The sequence below is a fragment of the Schistocerca gregaria genome, chromosome 3 (assembly GCF_023897955.1).
Source record: "Schistocerca gregaria isolate iqSchGreg1 chromosome 3, iqSchGreg1.2, whole genome shotgun sequence".
NCBI lineage: Eukaryota > Metazoa > Arthropoda > Insecta > Orthoptera > Acrididae > Schistocerca > Schistocerca gregaria.
The window spans coordinates 562,300,776-562,326,258 of record NC_064922.1 but is presented as its reverse complement, the minus strand read 5'-3'; the positions used below and the strand labels follow the sequence as shown (position 1 = coordinate 562,326,258).

The following is a 25,483-nucleotide window of genomic DNA, read 5'->3' as shown; positions in this document are numbered from 1 at the left end:
ATCTCTCCATGTCGTTTAATACACTTCCTCCAGTGCATTGGAAGTGCATGGATTCCTGTGGGAGGGGGGGGGGCACGGGAGAGGGGGGAATTTATTCATGTGTGCAGTCACTTGTGCATTGCCTTATGCAGCACTATTTCATTGGACTGCAAATTCTTTCCTCCCATTGCCTCTCTGAGCTGCCCAAACATGTGGTAATCACTTGGTGCGAGGTCTGGTGGGTATAGCAGATGTAGCAGAGTATCAACGTGTGGGTCACTGATGGTTTGCTAGTGTTGCATGAACAACATGAAGTCAAACATTCTAATTTTTCAAAATCACATCTGCAATGAGGATCCCATGTCGCTGAGACCTAATTCCGGGCTGAAGCTGATTTTTAAACATACTGGAATACAGTGCTCTGGTGATGGTATTTCCTATACTTGTGTAGTGTTCCAAGACTTCACCTTGCTCATCCAATAGTGTCAGTAAAACCTTCCCTGCAGATGGCTGCATCCAGAACTTCAGAGGTTTTGATAATGAGGAATGATGCTGCTACTTGCTTACTTTCTTGTTTTGGGTTGGTGGTAGTGTACCACAGTTTTGTCTCCTGTAACGATTCTCATGAAGAAGCCGTCACCTTCTGCTGCAAAAGTTCTTCACGGATGTAATGTGTTGGTCTTTCAATTCTAGAGTGAGCTGCTGTTGCACCCATATTGCAGACACTTTGCAAAACCAAGCATTTGATGAATGATGTAATGTGCTGAGCCATGATTAATGTTCATATTTCTGGCTATTCCATCAACTGGTGTATGATGATTTTATATCACAATGGCTTCAACTGCCGCAGTAGACTCTGGTGTCACAAGACAGTATGCGTGATCTGGGGGCTGAGCATCTGTCACAGAAGTTATGCCATTTTCAAACCTTCTACTCCACTCATACACTTGCTGCAATGATCGACATGCATCACCATACTGGGCCTTCATTCGCCAATGGTTTTTTATAGATTTTTACCTTCACTGCTCAGGAAATATATGACAGAATGCTATTCCACCCTGGTACATGTCACAAACACGGCACCATTTTGAACTGTTTGTGGCCATGTTTCACTAGTCTGTGTATAGTATGTTGCCTCCTGCAGGGCATTCCTTACATAATTGGTAACAATACTGCCTGCTTACAGAACAGTGTGCAAAATGTTGATTTTTAATTACACTTTTAAGGTTTTTCATCTGAATCTCCCTCATACATTGTAACAATCTGCTACAGAATGGTTTGATAAGTTGACAAAAAATTTTAATTTTGTATTATGTTTCAAAATAGTTAAAGAAGTGTTTTAGAAATACTGACATCATTAGTAGCACATCTCAACATCTCAGCTGGATCTTTCTTTGTAGTTGTGTGATTGGTAAAAACTTGATTCGCTGCAGTTCAAAATAAAATTTGTTCATCATGCCTGTAGGATGTAGGATATGGACTCTATTGAAGGGGAAAAAATGCACTTTACACTCTGTATTATAACATTTCATAAAATACATCAATTTTAATAAATGAACTTGTATTGCAAGCTGCTCTGACAAACAATGACTTCATTGTGCTATCTCCAGCCATACTAGCACACTTAAGCTGAGGCACCCTGTTACTTATAACAAGGCATGCTGTTACTTATAACAAATAATAATGACAAGTTATTATAAACATTGTTACATTAAAAAATTTAATGAAACGCAGTACCAATTTTTACATGAGATTAATTGTGTTACAAATCAGTTAACAATATAAGCAGTACACACAGATTATTTACTCAAAATCGTGAAGTATTTGATCATCATAAAAACTGAAAAATTTATAATTACAACAGAATTTTAAAAGTTATCTCTAATTACAGATGCAAATACTGATTTACTACCATTTTTGTCATTTCATGTCATAATTCTGTTATTTCTTGTGTAAAAATTTTTGTTACAAATTATTTTGAAGCAGAAAATACAAATGTGTATTTGACACATTTGATTTTAATCCTTATATTTTTGGCTAAACATTATCTGAATAATAATACATTCTGTCAATTCATAATTAAACTTCATGTGTAAATGGAGAGAAAAACAAACTTTTGTACTGGATGGTAAAATAAAATGTGAACTGTGTGATTCACAGGCAAGGCATCAATCTCTTCATTACAGTGTGTCCTGGTCTGCCACATTACAATTTCCATTAATGATTTTAATGCATGAGTGATAAAGTTCAGTTTAAGAAGCAACCTCAATAAATATTCCCAAAATCTAAATTTTTAATTTACTCTGCAATTTATTCAGCTTCAACAGAAAATAATTTTAAAGCTGTCAAGTATTGTATTGGTGTTTTTGAATTGTGACCTGGTGCCCCCCTTACACCCATGGTTGTTTCTGATCCATTAGCAAATAACTGAGGGATTTTTAAGTTATACTAAAGGGCATTTACTAGCCCTGTGTAAAAGCCTCACAGAGAGATCTGGTAATAAGATTACACTAAAGCTGTCATCAGTGTGAACATTAGTTTCAACACCAGTTATTTTCTGGTGTAGTCCAATTGGAGATCACATGCCCTTGCCTTCCTTTGACTTTTCAGGTGACTGACAGAGCCATCATAGTGCAACAACGCAGCTCCACATACAATAATCATTGAAAGAAGTGGAAGAAAAAGGAAAAAGTGACTGGAAAATATCCTAGGACTGGTGAGGTTTTCTGCCCTAAGTATACTCAGTTTAACTGTTCTGTTCATATTTTCATGGCCATTTAACTGGTTGTTCAATATTGTCATTGGAGAAGGTGTTCATTACCGCAGCAGTGAAACTCCATAACTGAACATCTAGGAGATGAATTAATGTGCGATTGTGAGGCAGGCTGGATATCCCTTCATTACTCATCCAAAACAAACTGCAGTTTTCATTCATTGAACAGTAGACAGTCAATTTACACTTGGATATCAGATCCTTGATCATAGTACAGAATATATGCACTGGTCTGAAGGTTACATTTGGAATAGACTTCCATAAAAAATTGGAAATGTGACTGGACTAATTTCAAATGAAACAAAAATACTCCTTGTGGCTTCTCCTCCTGTTTTGTAGAGGACATCCTCACAGTAGTTTATGAGCGTTCACTTGCTTTCTTTTTAATTTTTTTATTGTTACAAATGTAGAGGAAATTGGAGAGACAGGAAGAGTCAAAATCTGCTGCCACTTTTAACTGCTGTCAGTCAATCCTTAGGGTGATCACTGCAGAAGAAGAAGAAGAATTTGCAAATCTCATATTTCATGTTTTTAACTTTTTCTTAGTATTCTGATATATTGTCACAGAAGAAGCTGAGTAATACCGTGGTGTAGTGGTTATTATACTAAACTGTTGAATGAAGGGTCATGAGTTTAAAACTCACCTGGACTGTACCATTTTAATTTCTATATTCAGTTTGAGTACATTCTAGAAGTATCCACAAATGTCAAAAATCATTGTACTGGAATGTTCTGTAGCTGTATATATACTGTATGTGTTCTGGCCGGAGGCAGTCTGCTCCGTGCTCTTGTACGTGCAAGTGCTGAATAAACCTTTGTTAAGTGAAGTTAGTGTTTGTCATTCATCTAATTACACCTTCTTCTACATGACATTATTCTGGTTGAGGCGCTGGGTATTGGAACTTGTGATAGTGCACATCATCAACAACACAGTGGCTCCCATCAGGGCACGACAGAACTGCCATTTACGTGGCAAGAAACCTGAGTCTGAGCCATATTCAACAGATTGCAATCTACTGCAGACAGAAGAAGAAAAGGATGTTATGATGACAGCAACTGTGTGCCACCACATGAGACATCCTTCCGGGTTCTCTCGTGACGATGGCCAAGATCCAAACAAGTGGCTGAAGGTAAATGAGCATATAGCCAAATTTAACAAATGGGATGACACTGTGTTGTTGGCTAAACCTTTTTCTACTTGGAGGGCACTGCCAAGCAATGGTATGAGAACAACAAAGAGAAGTTCACAAGCTGGGAAGTATTCCAGGTGGAACTGTGCAAGTATTTCGGCAACATACAACAACAGAAGTGCAAGGCTGAGGATAAAGTGCAGGGTGCAGCATCCAGGAAAAACTACAGCATCATACATTCAAGACGTCTTGGAGCTGTGTAAAATAGTGGATCCTAGAATGAAGGACTAAAATACAGTTGGACATCTCATGAACTGTGTTGCTGAGGACATGTATCAAGCCATACTACTAAAGGAGGTTTTGACAGCAGACTTCATAAAATGGTGCTGGTATATTGAGACAATGCATCAAAAAAGTATTACATGCAAGAAGTTTGAACAGCTTCCAAACACCGTATCGATGTCTGTGATGGAGAAAGCAACTGATTTCATAAGAGTTCTTCGTCAGATAGTGAGAGAGGAAGTTCAGAAGGCACTTGGATTGCACGGCGGGCAAAAAACCGAAACGCTTCCAGAGGTCATAAGGGAGGAAGTTGAACAGGCATTGAACCCAATCTCTCGTCCTCCATTTCCCTTTAAAACTGTGAAAAAGTCGAGACCCAGGCAGAGTTACATTTCTACGATGCCACATGAGGAAGTTGTTTGGGCACCAGGGAAGAATGACGTCTGGAGGACACAGGATAACCAGCCAGTGTTTCCTCTGCAGATGACAGGGATGTGTGGTGTGATATTGTCGAGAAAGGCGGCGGATATTTGATGATCCCTGCGCCAGAAGACAGCAGACCAATCTTAGCCAATGCCAACTCCGGGACAATGAAGATGAAAAAGATGTGGGTACAGGACGCTGTTGGCCACCATTGCCACAAGCTGGCTGCTGGAGAGGACGCTTCCTAACACACCAATGAAGGTCTCCATTGCCGTATAGAAGCTCCAGCTGTTCCCCTAGCCGCCACAACCTGGAAAATGAAGGATGTGATCTTCCTTGGAGGTGAGGCCATCGATCACTACAAAAATGGTAGGAAACTATGTCGATATCCTCATGGATGGCCGACTCACCCAAGCTCTTGCAGGCTCTGGAGCATCATATTCAGTTGGGACTTTTGTGTTGATTACAGGAAGCTTAATAAGATAACTAAAGAGGATGTTTACCCTCTTCTTCAAATTGACGATACACTAGATTGTCTGAGAGGGGCTAAATTTTTCTCAACCACGGACATGTACTCGTGATACTGGCAAATCGAAGTAGATGAGGCTGATCGTGAGAAAACTGCATTCATCACCCCTGAGGGCCTGTATGAGTTTAAGGTAATGCCTTTCGGTTTGTGTAATGCACCAGTTACTTTTGAATGGATGATGGATAATCTTCTGTGGCACCTGAAGTGGACGATGTGTCTTTGTTATTTAGATGACATCATAGTGTTTTCAGAGACATCCGATGAACATATAAAAAGACTGAGGACCATTCTTAAGTGTCTTCAACAAGGTGGACTGAAAATTAACCCATGAAAGTGTCTCTTTGGAGCAAAAGAAATCAAAATACTTGGACACTTTGTGTTTATTTAGGAATGTCTGTCACTAAGTTTCACACTGTAGAGAGTACCGGAGGAGAAAGGCAGTTCCTCAGAAACCACCTGGCTGACTCATACCAATTCCACCAGCCAAAACGCCTTTCCAGAGTGTTGGGATTGACCTCCTCAGATGATTTCCAATGTCTGCTAGTGGCAATAGATGGATTATTGTTTGCACTTATTATCTGACACACTATGCAATTACAAAGCTGTGAAAACAGCCGAAGCATTCGAGATAGCCAAACTCATCGTAGAAGACGGTGCCACTAGGTCATTAATTACTCACCGAGGGAAAGTTTTTCAATCGAATCTTGTGACAGAGAGAAATCGTTGGTGCAACATTACTCATCACATGACAACTGCCTACCATCCGCAAACTAACGGGGTTTTGGAACACTTTAATAAGACCTTGGTTGACATGCTGTTAGTGTACGTCAATGTTGAGCAGAGCAACTGGGATGAGGTGCTACCTTTCGTGACGTTTACCTACAACACTGCCTAACAAGACATCACAGGATTTACGCCATTTTTCCTGGTGCATGGGTGTGAGGCAACTACGATGATGGACACTGTGTTTCCGTTACATCCTGATGACGTGGTCAATGACTACATCGGCCAGGTGTTGACCAGAACTGAGGAAGCTCGGCAGTTAGCTGGACTTCACACACTGCAGGCTCAAGAAAATGATCGCTGAAGTTATGATGCGAGCCACCACCGTGTTGTCTACCAGCCTGGTGACCTCATCTGGATCTTCACTCCTGTTTGGAATGTTGGTCTCTGAGAAACTCCTCAGGTGGTACTTTGGACCTTATAAGGTTGTAAGGCAGTTATCTGATGTTATTTAATGAAGCTGAAGATTTCGACCCTGATGAAAGATGACGAAAGATCAGAGATATGGTCCACCACCTTCGAATGAAGCCCTACAAGGATGCTGCAGTGATACGCAACATGCAGAAAGGTGACTAAGAGCGTAGTGGAAAAAGAAGTTATAAGATCATCACCGCCAGGTTGAGCATCAGTCATAAAACTCACATCACACAGAACAAGTGCACACAGAACATTGCACTACAGGAGCTGATTAATCACTGTCAACCCATGTAAAACAATGTTCTGTGCAATGTATTGTGAGTTTTGTATTTATGCTGCACAGATTGAGTGTGTCGTGTTATGACAGTAGGAATAACATTTGGAAATTGCAGTGCCAAAATCAGCTGATCATATGATATAAATGACAATGATTGTGTGACAGTCAAGGTGGAGAATAGAATTGTCTTTTAACATTTATCAGTTTTGGTGCTGGTGATCCAAGACAAGTGCACAACATACTATTCGTACTGGTTCTGTAAAATAGCGGAATACAGATTCACATGTGGATTACATTAGACCATCAGCCATTGTAGATCACAAGGTCAGCACACCACAAATCAGGATCAATCTTACACCTAGTTAAATGGAACCATCAGGTTTGCTGGAAGCTGGGCTGTGGCTTTGGGTAAGTGTTCCTTCTACACATTACATCTCCACTGGTGCAGAAAAATATGCAACTAGAAGGATGGATGACACAAAGTTTTGGTTAATGATGATAGTAGATTTTGCCTTGGAGTCAATGACAGTCTTTTGACAGTGCTGCATTGACTAGGAGAATAATAGCTATTGGAGTGTATTAGGCAGTGATATGTAGGAGGAACTCTAGGCATCAACAAGAAAAATTTTCTGTTCCAGCACACAATGATGCTCATTTCCAGGACTAATAAATCTATTTATTTGAATCTGCTGTCATCAGCTCACAACTTGAAAATGAATCATGATTGAGTCTGAATTGTTTGTGTAAATAAAATGAGGCATAATTTCATTTTAGAACATATTTTTACAATAAACAGTTATGTTTTTACAGAAAAGGTCCAATTCCGGATTATTGTCACACTATTGGAAGCATGCTCTTGTCAAACGTTAATTTAAGGTATTTGGGCTCATTTTTCCATCAACCAAAATTAACGGCCTGGTGCAAGACTAGCAAAACTTGTCCACAACATAAAAACACTGCAGGATATTTTCACTTTTGCCAAAGGACACTGAGATAAACATTATTCCCCCAGCTTCTGCTGGGTCCACCCATTCCCAGCATGTGCTGCAAGTCACATCTCCATAAAACATTTTTCTACTGCACCATAAACCAATAGTGATGATGATTGTACAATTATGAACATCAACATTCATTTGTTCTTGTGATCAGTGACTTTCTTGGCAGCAGCTCAGGCATAAGATTAGAGTTCTATGCGTTGTAGCCAGTGACTTACAAATCAAGACTAGTCACTCCCTCTCACAACTGATGGTGCCACGTACATGCAGCCAAGAGCAAGCACACTGCAGTGGGCTGAAAACATGCCCTCTGCCACATCATATCACATGACATGGTCCCATGGTCTCCAGAATGGCATAAAGCTGCCTTCACAGTGACAACAAGCGAGTGTCATATTCAGTCTACATGCTTAGAACTTACTCACTGGCTACTGTCTTGTTGATAACATACAGTCAGTCACACTCTTCTGACTCTAGCTCTCTTTATATGTTAATTTACCACAAACATCAGTTGCCATCCTGTCCTAATTGTTTTCCTCACCTCCCTTGCCACTGATGCACCAGGTGTGGTGAACAGTGTTTTTGGTGTCAGAAAAATGACCACATAGGTAATGTCTGCAATTTCTCGTCATGCAAAGACTGCAAGAGAATGGAGTAGGATTCTATAAATTAAGTTGAAACCACCATGAATACCACAGAAGTCATTAAATGAATTGAAAATATTTGTCGTATGGATAGTGTTTCAAGTTGATACAGGGGCTTCAGATTTGCTGATAAATACACACATGGAAATGAGTTCACTGCTGTTGCAAACTTGTTTGGGAAAGGTGATGTACAATGGCCACTAACTTCTGATTCAAGGGAGTTTTCAACCAGATGTGTCATCTTTATTGTTGTCAGTTTGTTTGCAACCAAGAATATTTTTGGTCTCAACACATTTAATCAGTTTGGATTTTCCGTCTTATGACAGTACCTCTTGTTTACACCACAGTTTGCTTCCAAGCCATTGGCGACATCTGCACAAGTTCTCCAGAGTTCGTTTCTCAAGGGCTAACCTGTGCAACAGACAAAGAAGTACCTCCAACCCAATTTCCTACTATTTTTTACGCGTATTGCATTAGGAGATCAAAAACAAGCTCAATGACCTCCAACCACAACAAAAAGTGATTGTACTTATCTCGTGTAGTTCATAGACATCCCATTTAGTAGTGGTACACAATCTGAATGGCTCCCTTAGGCTTTCTGGAGACACTAAAACAATTAATTCTCAAGCGTTGAGTGACACCTACTCAATTACATGTTTTGAGGACGTTTTTCAAAATAGGAAGGTGGCAAACTTCACTGCTTTAAAATTAAACTGTTGAGATGTATTTGCAGTTACCCTTGCATTCAGACTCCAAAATGAGTGTAAATTTTTAACATCATGTTTGGTCTTTATCAATATCAGCAGCTTCCCTTTGGCATTTCTACCTTACCTGCCATTTTCCAATGATACTTGCAACAACCGATCTGACAGATCAGCAACTTGAAAGCCAACACTCACTTTTTTTCCACATTGTGGAAAGCCAGTATAATGTACCTGGGTTTCATTATAAAAACAACAGGGTACTACTGACCAAATACCATGTAGAAACCATTGACAACATATCCCCCACCCCAGAACTTAAAAGAACTACAGTCTATCACAGAAAGTTTACAGCCGCTTACTACCCTTTGAAAGGAGGAGGCTGAGTTTGTTTGGCCATCAACGCACAACAATGTGTTCCATTCTCTTAATAGGCTCTGCAAAGGTTACTATGTTTGGTGCCCTACTTCCCCAGGAAAAACCTCTGATTCTTGCTACAGATGCTTCCCGGGATGGTTTCAGTACTATCTTTCACACTGCCAAATATAAGTGTCAGATGTTTGATAGCTTTCATTTCCAAAACATTAAATAAATCCCTTGAGAGAATGATGCTAAGATCGAGAAAGAGGCCTTTGCAATTGTCTATGCAGTGTGCAAATTTCACACATATCTCTGTGGTGTGAAATTCCACTTAGTGACTGATCACAAGTCTTTGCTCGCTTTATTCGGCACTTACTTATCATTATCTGACAAAATGACGTAGCACTCTTAGTGGTGGGTCCTCTTTTTATATGCACATTAATATCACAATGAATACAAACCAACAGACATTATGTGTATGCAGACACTTCCCAGCTCCTGGCTGGCCTCAATATATTTGACCAGCAGGAGGTTGTGTGCTTTGCGTTGACTCAGGGACACTTTGCACCTTAAATTAATTTCCAGTTGTGGCATCCACCACTGCTACAGAAACTCGGAGGCATTCCATGATAGGACAAATCTCTGAATGGATGAAATGAAGCTGGCTGGATTGCCCCCCTCCCCCCCCTTCCGAGATTGGACTCAACGTTAAGATGGTACTTTTCTTTGAAACACTGGCTGTCAATTGAGGACAGGGTCCTCCTCCTCCTCACTACAGAGTCCTATGGGTGGTGATCCCACCCTCATTCTGCACTCAGTCCTTGCCCTGCTACCATCATAAGTGACCAGGGTTACTACCTTCACAATGTGGACACCTATGGACTCAATTGCTGCTGCTGCTACTGTGATGAGATGATTGTAGTCATCACTGCCATTCTGCAGAGACCAAGAAGTAGTCCCATGCCCCTGCTCCTGGCATCTACTGTAGGCTCCACTGGCTCTGATGGACCGAGCCGCCTGTCCAGGACACTGAGATGGAAGACCTATTGAAGGCACCAGCCCTAATAGAGTCACCAAAAAATTGTCATTTTTGACTCTTCGTGTAGATGTGCTGTACCTAGTGACTCACATAGTATGACTTTATTTGATCCCACAATTGGCAGTGACACATACATGCACCGGGCAGCCAGCACCCTACAATGGGCTGGAAACACACGCTTACAATATCTGTGCCAGCTAGCCTCTTTCTGTTGTTGACAACCTACACTGTGACCTGAGACTGTGTTTGTCTCTGGCAGGATACCTCATAGTAATATGATGGAATTTGATGTTATTCACGGACTTAAATATCTCACAGTGTTAATCTTTGCATAACCGTTTCCAGCCAGAAGTTTATGTTGTGTGCTAAACTCTCAACATGTACAGAACATGTAACTACTGTTTTTGTTCAAATAAAAGGAGTGGAAGCAGTGTCCCAACACTATTGTCTCTCAGTAGATTGTGCGACCCTTTGAGTCACACTCATTGCTGTGACAGGCAAGAGCAAGTAACCAATAATGACCTCCAGATTCTAAAGTGTATTGTTCAAGTCATCTGATAGGTACCCTAAACTGACGGGCTTGCATTGATTCTGCCATATCATTAATCATCAGCTGTTTTATGGACAATGGTACATATCCTTAGAGGTGGTGATGTCAACAGTTTCTACTTACTTTTCTCAATTACACTCCTGGAAATGGAAAAAAGAACACATTGACACCGGTGTCTCAGACCCACCATACTTGCTCCGGACACTGCGAGAGGGCTGTACAAGCAATGATCACACGCACGGCACAGCGGACACACCAGGAACCGCGGTGTTGGCCGTCGAATGGCGCTAGCTGCGCAGCATTTGTGCACCGCTGCCGTCAGTGTTAGCCAGTTTGCCGTGGCATACGGAGCTCCATCGCAGTCTTTAACACTGGTAGCATGCTGCGACAGCGTGGACGTGAACCGTATGTGCAGTTGACGGACTTTGAGCGAGGGCGTATAGTGGGCATGCGGGAGGCCGGGAGGACGTACCGCCGAATTGCTCAACACGTGGGGCATGAGGTCTCCACAGTACATCGATGTTGTCGCCAGTGGTCGGCGGAAGGTGCACGTGCCCATCGACCTGGGACCGGACTGCAGCGACGCACGGATGCACGCCAAGACCATAGGATCCTACGCAGTGCCGTAGGGGACCGCACCGCCACTTCCCAGCAAATTAGGGACACTGTTGCTCCTGGGGTATCGGCGAGGACCATTCGCAACGGTCTCCATGAAGCTGGGCTACGGTCCCGCACACCGTTAGGCCGTCTTCCGCTCACGCCCCAACATCGTGCAGCCCGCCTCCAGTGGTGTCACGACAGGCGTGAATGGAGAGACGAATGGAGACGTGTCGTCTTCAGCGATGAGAGTTGCTTCTGCCTTGGTGCCAATGATGGTCGTATGCGTGTTTGGCGCCGTGCAGGTGAGCGCCACAATCAGGACTGCATACTACCGAGGCACACAGGGCCAACACCCTCCATCATGGTGTGGGGAGCAATCTCCTACACTGGCCGTACACCTCTGGTGATCGTCAAGAGGACACTGAATAGTGCATGGTACATCCAAACCGTCATCGAACCCATCGTTCTACCATTCCTAGACTGGCAAGGGAACTTGCTGTTCCAACAGGACAATGCACGTCCGCATGTATCCCGTGCCACCCAACGTGCTCTAGAAGGTGTAAGTCAACTACCCTGGCCAGCAAGATCTCCGGATCTGTCCCCCATTGAGCATGTTTGGGACTGGATGAAGCGTCGTCTCACGCGGTCTGCACGTCCAGCACGAACGCTGGTCCAACTGAGGCGCCAGGTGGAAATGGCATGGCAAGCCATTCCACAGGACTACATCCAGCATCTCTACGATCGTCTCCATGGGAGAATAGCAGCCTGCATTGCTGCAAAAGGTGGATATACACTGTACTAGTGCCGACATTGTGCATGCTCTGTTGCCTGTGTCTATGTGCCTGTGGTTCTGTCAGTGTGATCATGTGATGTATCTGACCCCAGGAATGTGTCAATAAAGTTTTCCCTTCCTGGGACAATGAATTCACGGTGTTCTTATTTCAATTTCCAAGAGTGTATTAATAAAGGATCTGTGGCAAGTTAAAGAAATTTTTGCTTGTCAGCACAAAGGAACGGAGAGAGTATGAATGAGTGGTATCTGTCAAATAGGGTGGAGCTGTGGATAGAGGTTCAGGGTAATTTTTAACCTTGGGTGGAAACAACCCCTAAATGGCAGGAGAATCAGCAATGAACAATTGCATAAGGATGCGCAAGGTAATGGAAACCCATTCATTAAAGACCCTTAAAATGTAAACTCCAGATATTTGGGAAGTAGTTGAAAATATGCACCATGATCTTTCTATTGGCAAAAGAATCTGGATTAGTTCCTCATTCAGATCTATGGGAGACCTTGCCAACTTGGAGGTGATTATGAGAAAAAGGGTGAATAACCAACTCAGCCTATGGTTCAAAGCATGGAATGTCAGATGTCTGAACATGGTAGGGAAGCTAGAAAAAACTGTCAATGTTCAGAATGCTGTAGGATGGGAAGGGACAGGAGATAAAGGTATAGGAAAATGTGGGCTTAGTGGTAGTAAAGAGAGAGTAGAAACACATTTTAGATTCTTCAGTAAGTTTCAGTTAGTAATAGTGAATGCTTCATCCAAAAGTCACAAGAGTACCAGCCACACTTGGAAAAGGCCCAGTGACACCAAATATTCCAGTTGTCAGTACACCATGCTTAGACAGAGATTCTGAAATCAGGTATAGGTCTATAAGACGTATCTAGTAGCAGATACAGGTGCTGATCACAATTCAGTAATGATAAAGAGAAGTTTAAGAGAATTGTCCTGAAGAATCAATATGGAAAGAAGTGCGATATTAAAGTATTGATGAATGAAGAGGTGCACTTGAAGTTCTCTAAGGCTGTAGGTACTGCAATAATGAATATCACAATTGGAAGTCCTTTGGAAGAGGATTGGACATCTCTACAGGGATCGTCAAAAAGCAGGACAGACAACTATATGTATAAGGAAGGTAACTATGAAGAAATGTTGGATCACAGAAGAAATACTTCAGCTGATCACCAAAAGAGGCCAGTATAAAAATGTTCAGGGAAAGACAGGATTACAGCAATATAAATTACTTATAAATGAAGTAAACAGGAAATGCAGTGGACAAAGGTGAAATGTGAAGAAATCAAAAAAGAAATGGTTATTGGAAGGCAGATTCAGAATACAGAAAAGTAAAAACAACCATCTGTGAAATTAGAACAAAGGCATTGACATAAAGAGTGCAAAGGAGAGTGTAGACAGTTGGAAAAGGTACATTGAAGCCCTCTATGAAATGGGGGAAATTGATGATGACATGATAGGGGAAGAAATGTGTGTTGTTTTAGTAATACTCTTCTTATTATGATGTAATAACTGTATCTTCAGTATTCAAATTTTTGTCATCTCAATGCAAATAATAGAGAAGACATGTTTACATTAATTCTTAATTTAGTAGTTTCATAATGGGTTCTTTGTCTTCTTCATGGGGTTGAATGGTGGCTCAGTTTTGAATTACAATGAAGCTGCTGTCTCTGGAATTGGAATTATTACATTCTTCTTGAAGTTTGAGGGTATTTTGCCTGTCTGCACACCAAGTGGAGTACGACTGATTGGTATGTACCTAACAAGTAGCTGAGGATGTTGGGTGCGAGTGATGCTCTGAGAACAAGAGATTTGCTCAGGAGAGAAATTCAGGGCAGGCAACATCAAACCAATCATATGGCCGAGAAAAAAAAAAAATGTTTTATCAGCTGTGGCTTGCACATAATAGTTACGAAAATGTTAAAACACAAAGTTATTACTTTTAAACAATAGTCAATAGTATTAGGAAAAAGATAGATTTAGATTGCTACTCACCATAAAGACGACACGATGAGTTGCAGACAGGCGCAATGAAAAGACTGTTAAACAAGTGATAGTATAGTAGAAACAATGTAAAGAATACAGAGTGTAAAGAACTGCAACATGCATAAGAGTAGACAAATATGGTCTTCATTTTTTCCATCTTAATGGGTTTGCACACACATTCTGATGACTGGTTAATGTGCTCAGTATGGGGTGTAATCACCTCTGGCAGCAATACAGGTGTGATAATGATGAGGCATGCTTGACTGATGTCATCAATCTCTTGTTGAGGCAATAATGCTCCTTCTTCCTGCAGAGTTTCTCTCAGTCTTGGTTGGTGGATGCTGATGTGATGCAACCCATCTCCTTAGTGCATCCTGGACATGCCCTGCGGAATTCTAATTGGGAGAGCATGCAATATATTCTGTTTCCAAAAAAACATTTCCCACCCATGTACTAAGAGTTTGAGCATTATTGCCCAATACAAATCCTGGGTCCACAGCACCCCACAACAACTGTGTATGAGGTCCCAAGATCTCTTCACAGTACCTGACAGCAGTTAAACCTTGCCGATTCACCCATAAAATTTCATGAAGAGGTGTTTTGGTGGTCAACATAATCCCTGCCCACAGCATTAGGGATCCTCCTTGAAACCGGTCTCTTTCCACAATATTTGGGTCCCGAAATCATGTTCCATGTTTCCTCCAGATGCGAATCTATCGAGAATCACTCTTCGGACCAAATCAAGACTCATCTGTGGAAAGAACATTGGCCCACTGTTTGACCATCCAGGTGGCTTGTTGATGACGTTCCCTTCTGTGAAGACGTATCAGAGGCACACATACAGCAAGTCTCTGACAGTAAGGGTCTCAGTGCCTTGATACATCGGATCCAGCAGATCCTGCAAGGTCAGATGCTAGTTGCCATGCAGTACTAAGGCGGTACTGTTGTGCCATTACAGCCAATTAAGAGTCTTCTCTTTCTGATGTCACATGTGGTCGGCCTTGCCCTGGTCTTCGGGATACAGTTTTGGTCTCTACAAACTGTCACCACATCTCAGAAACAACAGAAAGATTCACATTAAGCCATCAGGCCACATCAGTTTCAAACTGTCCTGCTTACATTCTTCCTATGGCCCTCCACTGCCTAGAATCTGGTAGGTGTTCTTCTCTGTACCATACTCCACTGTCTGTGACTGTGTACACAGGGATCGTGGATGTGAGGCTAGCTGGCAAACACCACCTCATTTGATAGGTGCTCTGACATGAGTGTTGGCGTGGTTGTCTATGGACCATGCAGAACACAATCATATGGATATCTGTTGACAGTTTGTATGATTGTATATTACACACACACACACACACACACACACACACACACACACACACACACACACTCACACTCATATTCACATAGGCAAGCATACCTCAAGCACAAATGACCGCCATCTCCAGCAGCTCAGACTGGAATCATATGCACATAACTGGTTTCAGTCATGGTGCCCATCTTCAGATGGTTTGCATCCATTCACATGTCATCACACTCATTATTGGACTTCTCTGTTCACATAAAAAGCATATAAAGTAATGATGACTAAATAGACATAAATGAACTGTCTGTCTGCAAATTAATGTGCCATCTTTACAGTGAGTGGCAATCTCTTCTTTTCGTAGTATTGTTTAGGCTGCAAGATGCAGTTTCCATTGTTTGATTTTAATTTTTAAACAGTAATATAAAAGAACTAGAAAGCAGAGGATACGTATACACAGTAGGTGAAGAAGTTATTTCGATTAAGAATTGGCTCAATGCCCTTAAATAAGTAAAATAATAAAAAATGATGGTTTGTTTCTTGAAGTGTACAGTGAGTTTTACAAAATATCACCAAGATGTTTCTAGAAACTCAAATTCTCTGATTGTAGTACTTCATAAATCAGTATTATTCTAGTAAAACTATACAGTTTTGCAAACAGAAAAGATACATCTACAATATTATGACACTTGATTTTTGAAGGATTACATTGTAAAAATCAAACATTCTGGAAACTCAATTTTGAATGAAGATAAATTTTTAATTATTTTCAAGAAAGAAGAGATATGGCTCTTCAGATTCTCCTGGCATACTTTGTGATAAAATAGTTCACAGGTGAATGGCTGAATGCCTTCATTTAGAGGGCATGTTGGGCACTGACATCTGGTCATTCATCAGTGAACTATTTTGTCAAGATGAGGTCTATTGTAGAAACAAGAAAAATAGAGAGCTTTCAAATTAGGTGTGTCTCAACTAAGACAGTAGGGTCAAATTTTCAAATGCACATTACTCTTACAGATTTTAAATTTTAAATACTTCTATAAATAAATTTTTTGTACATGATGTAAATAAAACAGAAAGAAACTTCCACATGGGAAAAATATATTAAAAACAAAGATTCCAAGACTTACCAAGCGGGAAAGTGCCGGCAGACAGGCACATGAACAAAACACACAAACACACACACAGAATTACGAGCTTTCGCAACTGGCAGTTGCTTCGTCAGGAAGGAAGGAAGGAGAGGGAAAAATGAAAGGATGTGGGTTTTAAGGGAGAGGGTAAGGAGTCATTCCAATCCCGGGAGCGGAAAGACTTCCCTTAGGGGAAAAAAAGGACAGGTGTACACTGGCGCACACACACACACACACACATATCCATCCGCACATACACAGACACAAGCAGACTGGAATGACTCCTTACCCTCTCCCTTAAAACCCACATCCTTTCATTTTTCCCTCTCCTTCCTTCCTTCCTGACGAAGCAACTGCCAGTTGCGAAAGCTCGTAATTCTGTGTGTGTGTTTGTGTGTTTTGTTCATGTGCCTGTCTGCCGGCACTTTCCCGCTTGGTAAGTCTTGGAATCTTTGTTTTTAATATATTTTTTGTACATGAACTATTTATACTTTTATAATTAGCAATCATTGAACTAGACACTGAATAATAGGGTCCTTAAAAATACAGCCCTGGATAGGAATTTAGATATTTCATGTGTGCCTAGTGTATGTTATATATGGAATGAATAGCAGAAAAGAAAAATAAGATGATTTACTTTAGGAGCAGCAGTTTAGCAATTAGTGATATTCCTCCTTGAAGTGTTTCAAGGTACCCAAGTCATGATTAAATCTGATTTTGGGTGTTAGGAATACACCAGAGCTTCTTATGTATCACTTTAAGCTGTCATTCTTTCTGCACTCAAGACTCAAATGGAATGCGAAGTCATGCACTTAACAGTGGGTTGCATTGTATGGACGTAGATGTAGACTATATTGATGATTGTTACCTATTTATGCTGTACTTTGGGCATCATCAGGATGTACAAATGTAAAATGAGAGAAGGTCCGAATTAAATTGTTAGAATCTTTAAAAATTTTCCAAGTTCTGCTTAGAAGTGACATAAAGTAAAAATAAAAATAACCTTGGTTCATAGCCATACACCACAGGTAACATATACCAAACCTGGGCGATTGTAGCTTGTGACTTACTGAATATATGATGGAAACTATTCTGAGCCACAATTTATAAACTGTGTTGTGATAGTATTTAAATTTGTTATTTTTATCATTTTCAGATCTGAAATGGAGTGGGGCACAATTATTCTTGCTTCTTTACCAATCATCATACTACTGTTGTATTGGCACTTCACACGTACATTTTCCCACTGGAGGAAGAAAGGTGTCTTTTATATTGAGCCTCAGATTTTCTTTGGAAATGTGAAGGATAGATTCACCTTCCGCTGTTCCTTTCATGAAATGCAACTGAGGCTTTATAAGCAGTTTGAGGGACATCCTTTTGCAGGTTAGTAGCTCAGACATGACTGAAATTCTTATCATTGTTATTGTTGTTACAATTGTGTCTTAAAGACCGTCATGAAACTCTTGAATCTTTTTAGAAATTGATAAGTATACAGTATGCAACAAATACGAGAGTTGGAACTTAAGTGGTGGCAACTATTCACAACTGATATAAAAGAGTTACATGTTTGCACCTGTTACTGTCCTTCAAAGTAGTCACCAGCGTTGTGTGGGACCCGTTGCCAGTGATGTGGAAGGCGTAGTATACCGTTAGCAGAGCCTATTCTATTGATGGTGCAAATGGAGCGATCTACTGCCTGTCGAATCTCTGGAACGGTTCTGAAGCGAATGCAATGAAGTGGTTCCTTCATCTTTGGAATCAAATCAAAGCCACCATCACCTGTGACCAGCTTTGCGAAACAAGTGGCAACACTTTCTGTGCAACCCACCCATTGTTTTGCACGACAATGTGCAGGCGTGTACAGTGCAAGCTGTAGCTGTTCTGTTCGATCAATGGGACTGGGAAGTACTGTTCCATCCACCATACTTGTGACTTTGATTTGATTCCGAAGATGAAGGAACCACTTCATGGCATTCGCTTCCGAAATGTTCCAGAGATTTGACAGGCAGTAGATCGCTCCATTTGTACCATGAACAGAACAGGCTCTGCTAATGGTATACTACACCTTCCACATCACTGGCAATGGGTTCTACTCAATGCTGGTGACTATTTTGAAGACAGTAACAGGTGCAAACATGTAACTCTTTTGTATCAGTTGTGATAAATAGTTGCCACTATTTAAGTTCCAACCCTCGTATTTTGCCATATAGTTGGCAGATCATAAAATTCTGCTGTTATTTACAGATTTTGGCTCTCTCAGTAGTTCATGTTATGCACCTTGATTGGGTAATTTGTTAGGTACAAGTGTACATTAAATTATTAATAGTTTCTACATGTCCACTAGTGTGCTCAATAGTCTATTTGATCTAGTGGTGTATAATCCAATGTTGGTCTACGTGCTGTCTCATCAACCTGGACTCTACTAAGTTTACTTGTGACCACAGGTTTTCTGGAGATGATCTGAATCAATGGTGGTATCAATGTGAGAATTTTATGATCCAACAAAAAGTTGAAATTCCTAAATATCCTATAAATATTCAGTCAGTTTTGTGAGGACTGTCTGCCCACTAGTAAATTTTCAGTGTATTGTTGGATGAGACCACTTTCCCATATATAATCCAGAATGAATGAGTGAGTGTGTATCTTGCCATGCTGATATACACATTATTTGATCTCAAAACAACTGTGATGACTATCGGCCACAAGAATCATAATCTTGAAGCTTGACTTGCAAACCCTTTGATCGAGGATCTTTGACATGTTTGTTTTTGTGTGGTTCTTTTTCCAAATGGTCAGGCTTTGTGTGTATCTGATACAGTTATTTAATAAAAATATTCTTCAGTGTACATTTTGTTGCTTGCTATTATTCCTTCATTGTACAACTAAAGGAAGAGAATTACCACATTGGTGACTCTGGACTCATTTTTGCCCATTATTTCAGTGAGTGCGTGTTGTGTGCACACTATGAACAATGATCCATAAGCTGTATGACACAATGACCCCTTTTCACCTGCAGACTTTGAATCACAAGTGCATTTCCTTCCTCATGCGACACAAGTAGTGGGCCCTCTAACCTATCCAGGTTCACGATGGTGTGAATCAGATGCATCATCTCCAGTGCTTCCACAAGATCACATTGACCTAGGCATTCCACATGTTTCACACATGTTTTTGATTGAATATCACTGCCCATTGTGGGAATAATATACTGCATACATTGCCATCGGTGCCCAACAGCCCCCAGACAGGAAGTTATTACACTCAGCATGACACTTGAGGTACTATTAGTTTGCTACTTTTCTGTACTACACATCTTCTGTTATCGCCTTTCATACTCACAGATGTACCACCTGTGACAGCCTACTGTGCCTTCCATGTCCCATGATCATGCCCCCCCCCCCCCCCCACTCCCAATACAGCAACGTTAAGCAATGCACTCTTACAGCACACAAAAGTCCTCTGTTGATGCATTCATTGACTATGATTGTTCCTGCTACATTTGACAATTGTGCTCTTACACCTACTGCATTGTGCACCCTACATGTCCACCATATTAAGCCCCCACAGAGACTTTGAATGATGGTGCTCTTGGATACAACGCATTATTCAATCAAGATTTCATGTCAGTGCCTTGTCTCCCTTGAAGTCTCAGGGTACATTGATCCAACTCTGTCCTACACAATAAAGTTCTCACCCGCACATTCCCTAAGCAGCCCCCCCCCCCCCCCCCCCAATTGAGAGACAGCCATTGGACCTGGTTTGTACTGGTTGACAACCTTTCTTTTTGACATGCATGCCATCACACATGAAGACTCATGCTTTATCTGTTTGGTGAGCCATCTAAATGGTAACACAGATCTTATTAGTGCCCTCGTTCTCTACTTGCCTGCTCTCTGGAAATACTCAGCTGCCAAAGCATCGATAATCAGACATCTATCACACCTGCCATCCAAAGTTATTTGCCACATAAATCCATGAAGAAAGATTTCGTTTGTGTCTCCATCCCAACTCTGGGACTGTCTATGGGCAGTGGTCAGTGTGCAGTTGTCTGACATCGCATCACGGACATTGTGGCCCATCCGGGTACCACATGAGCCTCAACCTCAGCTCCTTTCTTATGCTTAAGATTCTTTGGGACTAAACTACACCTTTCAGACAAGGCTTATGGCGTCCTTCATCATAGGCACCTGCTCGCCAACCCCTACGGTGTGTGGAGCCCAGGGTTGGTAGTGCTGATGACCCTCCCCCCCCCCCCATTCAGGCTTTTGGAGGCCTTAGTTGGTACTACTGATGACCCCATCTGCCCCCCTCCACCTCACCCCCCTGGCAGAGGATGCGAAAATCGTGCACGGTACTCAAAGACACCTGGCAGAAATCTTCAAACACTACCTGCACCTACTGCTCAACCATTCCTGAGTGATGCTGAGGTCTCTTCTGACCACTTGGCTGACTAACCATGGAATCAAACAGTTGTTGTGCAGTCAGCAGGGAATAGCCCCCACCCTATGTATCCCGTCTGTTGTTTCACACTATCTTCAGCAACACTGCACAGAAATGCTGACCTCCCTGCATGTTCCTAGATTTTGGTCATGGACCAGTTTAGGTGTCCTGGTCCACACCACTTCCACAATGCACCTCACGAAGCAACAGATGACGAACATCACCTCTTCTTCTGGGAGCCATCTCTACATGGTAGATCAAGCATCGGGCATATGATTTCTTATCGAACAGGTGTGGAGGCCAGCATCATTCCTATCACATTGGCCCCCACTCATAAATCACCAACCAAGCTAACCTTATGTGTGGCTAACAGCTCTAATTTCACCATCCTCGATGCTGCAGAGTTTCAGGTCCACCTCACTCCTTATCTTCATTTTTATGGACTTTCCATGTCACAGGTGTGGACAAACCCACACTGGGCATAGACTTCCTTAAAATTTCAAGTTATCACCCAATCCATTTGGCCTCATTGCTCCACAAAGCCTCTGTCTCCCTAGTCATGATAGGTTGAGCTTACGCTCAAGCACTCTGTTTCTGATGCAAACAGCACCATGCTTCACCAACTGATCAATGCAACAGCAGCACAACTGGTGCGAGCTCATCAGACACTATGCCAGCTCTCTGTCAAGCATTCATCGTGCTCTGATGACACTTTAGTAGCCGTGCCCATGCCTCTTCCAGTGCCACCTCATGTACGGGACTGCTAGGTCAATAACAGTTTGCTGACAAATGATTCCTGCTGGTGCTCCCTTCCCCTCAGACCAACAATGAAATTACTCCCACATGTTCACATGCTGGATGTGTATGTTCAACTGCTAATGGTACTCATTACAGAATCAGTATTGTGGGGGACACAAGGCACACCCCCTCAATCCCAAAAAACTGTGCCATGCCAAACCAGTTATTGGTGACCTACTTGATGCAGGCATTTTATGCCAGTCAGATAGCAGTTGGTCTTCTCCCATGCATGTCGTTCAGAAGAAAATGATTTATTTCACCTGTGTGGGGACTACAAGGTTCTGAACTCACACACTATTAAAGACAATTATCCAATTCCACACATTCAGGACTTCACTCAACTGCTCAATGTGTGTTCAGTGTACTTGATTGGCCCAAAGCTTACAACAAATTCCCATATTCAAGGATGACATCCCCAAGACTGCTCTCATTATCCCTTTTGGACTATTTGAGTGTTGTCTCATGTCATATGGTCCCAAAAATGGGCCCAGACTTGACTGCAGTTTATCGATTCATTATTGTTCAACCTCCCAGCTGTGTACGTCTATTTGGATGACATCTTGGTTTTCCCCCTCCCCCAAAGAACAGGAACAGTGTTTTGCATGAGCCTAGGACACACTCAAGAGCAATAGTGTCAAAATTAACCATGAGAAGTCTCAATCGTTACGTGGCAGTGTAACTTTTCTTGGCTAAATGGTATCGGCTGAGGGCATCTGTTTGCTATCAAACCCCATCGATGTTATCTGAAACCATCCTTTGCCAATGGACTTCCATGAATTGCAAAGATTCCTACACATTATAAATTTCTGCTGTCATCACATCTCTTATGCTCCTCAATCTAGGCACTGTTCACTGACACCCTGAATGGTAAAAACACTTTGGGCTCGAAGACATCTGATGGCCACATCTCCGTCACTGCCGGAATGAGCAGTACATCAATAGATGCAGATTTGCAACAGCATATTGGTGATAATGCTGAACCTCTCTGATTTGTGTTCAAGGAAACCTCTCCTGCACAGCACAAGTGGTCTACATGACTGCGAACACCTCATGATCTATCAGGCAATCAGACTTTTTCTTGACAGTATCGAAGGGCATGAGTTTACTGTCTTTACAAACCACTGACTGCTTGCAATGTCATACACAACTCAAGCAAAGACACCCCTCCTCGATGACTGTGGCACATGGCACTGTCAGACATTATTCAACAGACATATGCTATATACAGAGTGTGTCAAAAAAATGTATACACACTTTGAAGCATCATAGAAAATTTATTTACTGTTCTGCAATGTTAAATTTCTGGAAATGGAAAGCTTAAAGTCCAATTGGAAAAATAAATGTACATTGCAAATGTGATTAATGTTCAAACTGGTGGCCTTCAGCATCAATACATTTCTGTGTACGAGTCACCACAGATTCCCTTCATCGTACCAAAGTGTTCAATGAGATTTCTGCACACACTGCCTGAATCTCATTCCAAAGTGTGTCCAGGTTACGTGGTTTACGTTTGTACACCTCATCTTTTATTGTGCCCCATAAGAAGAAATCCAGTGACGTGAGGTCTGGAGAGTATGCAGGAAACTCGATTGGTCCCCTGCGTCCTATCCACTGGCCTGGCACATTGTGATCCAGGTATGCTTGTACATCCCTATGATAGTGCGGTGGGACGCCATCTTGTCGGAAATAAAACTCATCTTTACCATATAATGCATGAATGGCAGGGAATATGGAGTCAGCAAGCATTGTTAGGTATGTTTCTCCAGTAACAGTACCTTCAAAGCGGAAGGACCGAATGAGTCCCCTTGCAGACAAACCACACCACACATTTACACCAGGCAAATTCACAGCCTTTTCAACTGTAATGTGGGGATTATCTTCAGCCCAGTACACACAATTGTTCCTATTGACAGTTCCATTGAATTTGATTGGATTCCGTAGAAATACTGGAACACGTGAGGCAATACTGACCTTACGACTTGATACTGTCTTGAAAGGAGGATATCCTATGAACATCAACAAAAGCAAAACGAGGATAATGGAATGTAGTCGAATTAAGTCGGGTGATGCTGAGGGAATTAGATTAGGAAATGAGACACTTAAAGTAGTAAAGGAGTTTTGCTATTCGGGGAGCAAAATAACTGATGATGGTCGAAGCAGAGAGGATATAAAATGTAGACTGGCAATGGCAAGGAAAGCGTTTCTGAAGAAGAGAAATTTGTTAACATCGAGTATAGATTTAAGTGTCAGGAAGTCATTTCTGAAAGTATTTGTATGGAGTGTAGCCATGTATGGAAGTGAAACATGGACGATAAATAGTTTGGACAAAAAGAGAATAGAAGCTTTCGAAATGTGGTGCTACAGAAGAATGCTGAAGATTAGATGGGTAGATCACATAACGAATGAGGAAGTATTGAATAGGATTGGAGAGAAGAGAAGTTTGTGGCACAGCTTGACCAGACGAAGGGATTGGTTGGTAGGACATGTTCTGAGGCATCAAGGGATCACCAATTTAGTATTGGAGGGCAGCGTGGAGGGTAAAAATCGTAGAGGGAGACCAAGAGATGAATACACTGAGCAGATTCAGAAGGATGTAGGTTGCAGTAGGTACTGGGAGATGAAGAAGCTTGCACAGGATAGAGTAGCATGGAGAGCTGCATCAAACCAGTCTCAGGACTGAAGACAACAACAACAACAACAAATTGAGTTTGAATTGGGCTTCATCCGACCAAATTATGCTACCCCTAAATCCCGGTTCACATCTCACCATCTCCTGAACCCATTCACAAAATTCTAACTTTTGATGTGGATCGTCGTCACTTAGCTGTTGCACCAGCCTTGGAATGTACACATGAGACTTGCCTTTCTTCAGAATGTGTAGCACACTACTAGCACTGATCGACCTTTATGCACATCACACACTGTTCCATGAATTTTGAATTTGTCTCGTAGACGTGTAATTGTTAATCTTGCAGTTGGTTTTGTACCATACTCACTTTTCCACCGTCTTCAAACCGCAGCTACATTCTCAAACTTCCAGTACCACTTAATTATCTACCTCTGCACTTCAAAGCTCAAACACATGTCCACCATGTTGCAGTTACATCCTCGCCACTGCTGCCACCTGCTGAAGAAACATAACATTACTTTCTCACTGATATTTAACCATGTAGAATGGGACATAAATTTTCTATGACAGTTCAAAGTGTGTATACATTTTTTTGATGCACTCTGTATTGGTACTGATAAAGTTGTTGCTGATTGCCTGTTCTGCATGAATATTATAACATACATCATTGACATGGACAAATTGGCCCACCAGAAGACCAATGACATCAATTTATGACAACAAACACTATTATTGACAAAATTATTTAATTGGATAGGTAAAAGATCTACTCACCAAGTGGCAGCAGAACACACACATAAAAGACCATTATAATTGGCAAGCTTTTGGAGTCAGTGGCTCTTTCTTCAGACAGAAAAGTTGAAGGGGAAGGAAGAGGGATGAAGGAAAAGGACTGGAGAAGTCTAGAGAAAGGGGTAT

At 41.6% G+C, this 25,483-nt stretch overlaps 1 protein-coding gene across 3 annotated transcripts in view; it reads left to right on the top strand.

Moving 5' to 3' along the window:
- The window catches only part of LOC126355177 (cytochrome P450 6k1-like), a 103,668-nt gene that overhangs the window by 20,329 nt on the left and 57,856 nt on the right, over nucleotides 1–25,483 (top strand). For 2 of the 3 annotated variants that reach the window (XM_050005390.1, XM_050005389.1), the window contains exons 2-3: nucleotides 2,590–2,695; nucleotides 17,855–18,081. In XM_050005390.1, the coding sequence (XP_049861347.1) occupies nucleotides 17,862–18,081 (220 nt within the window). In that variant the 5' untranslated portion in view covers nucleotides 2,590–2,695; nucleotides 17,855–17,861. The remainder of the gene's footprint in view (nucleotides 1–2,589; nucleotides 2,696–17,854; nucleotides 18,082–25,483) is intronic. The other variant, XM_050005391.1, reaches the window with a different exon arrangement.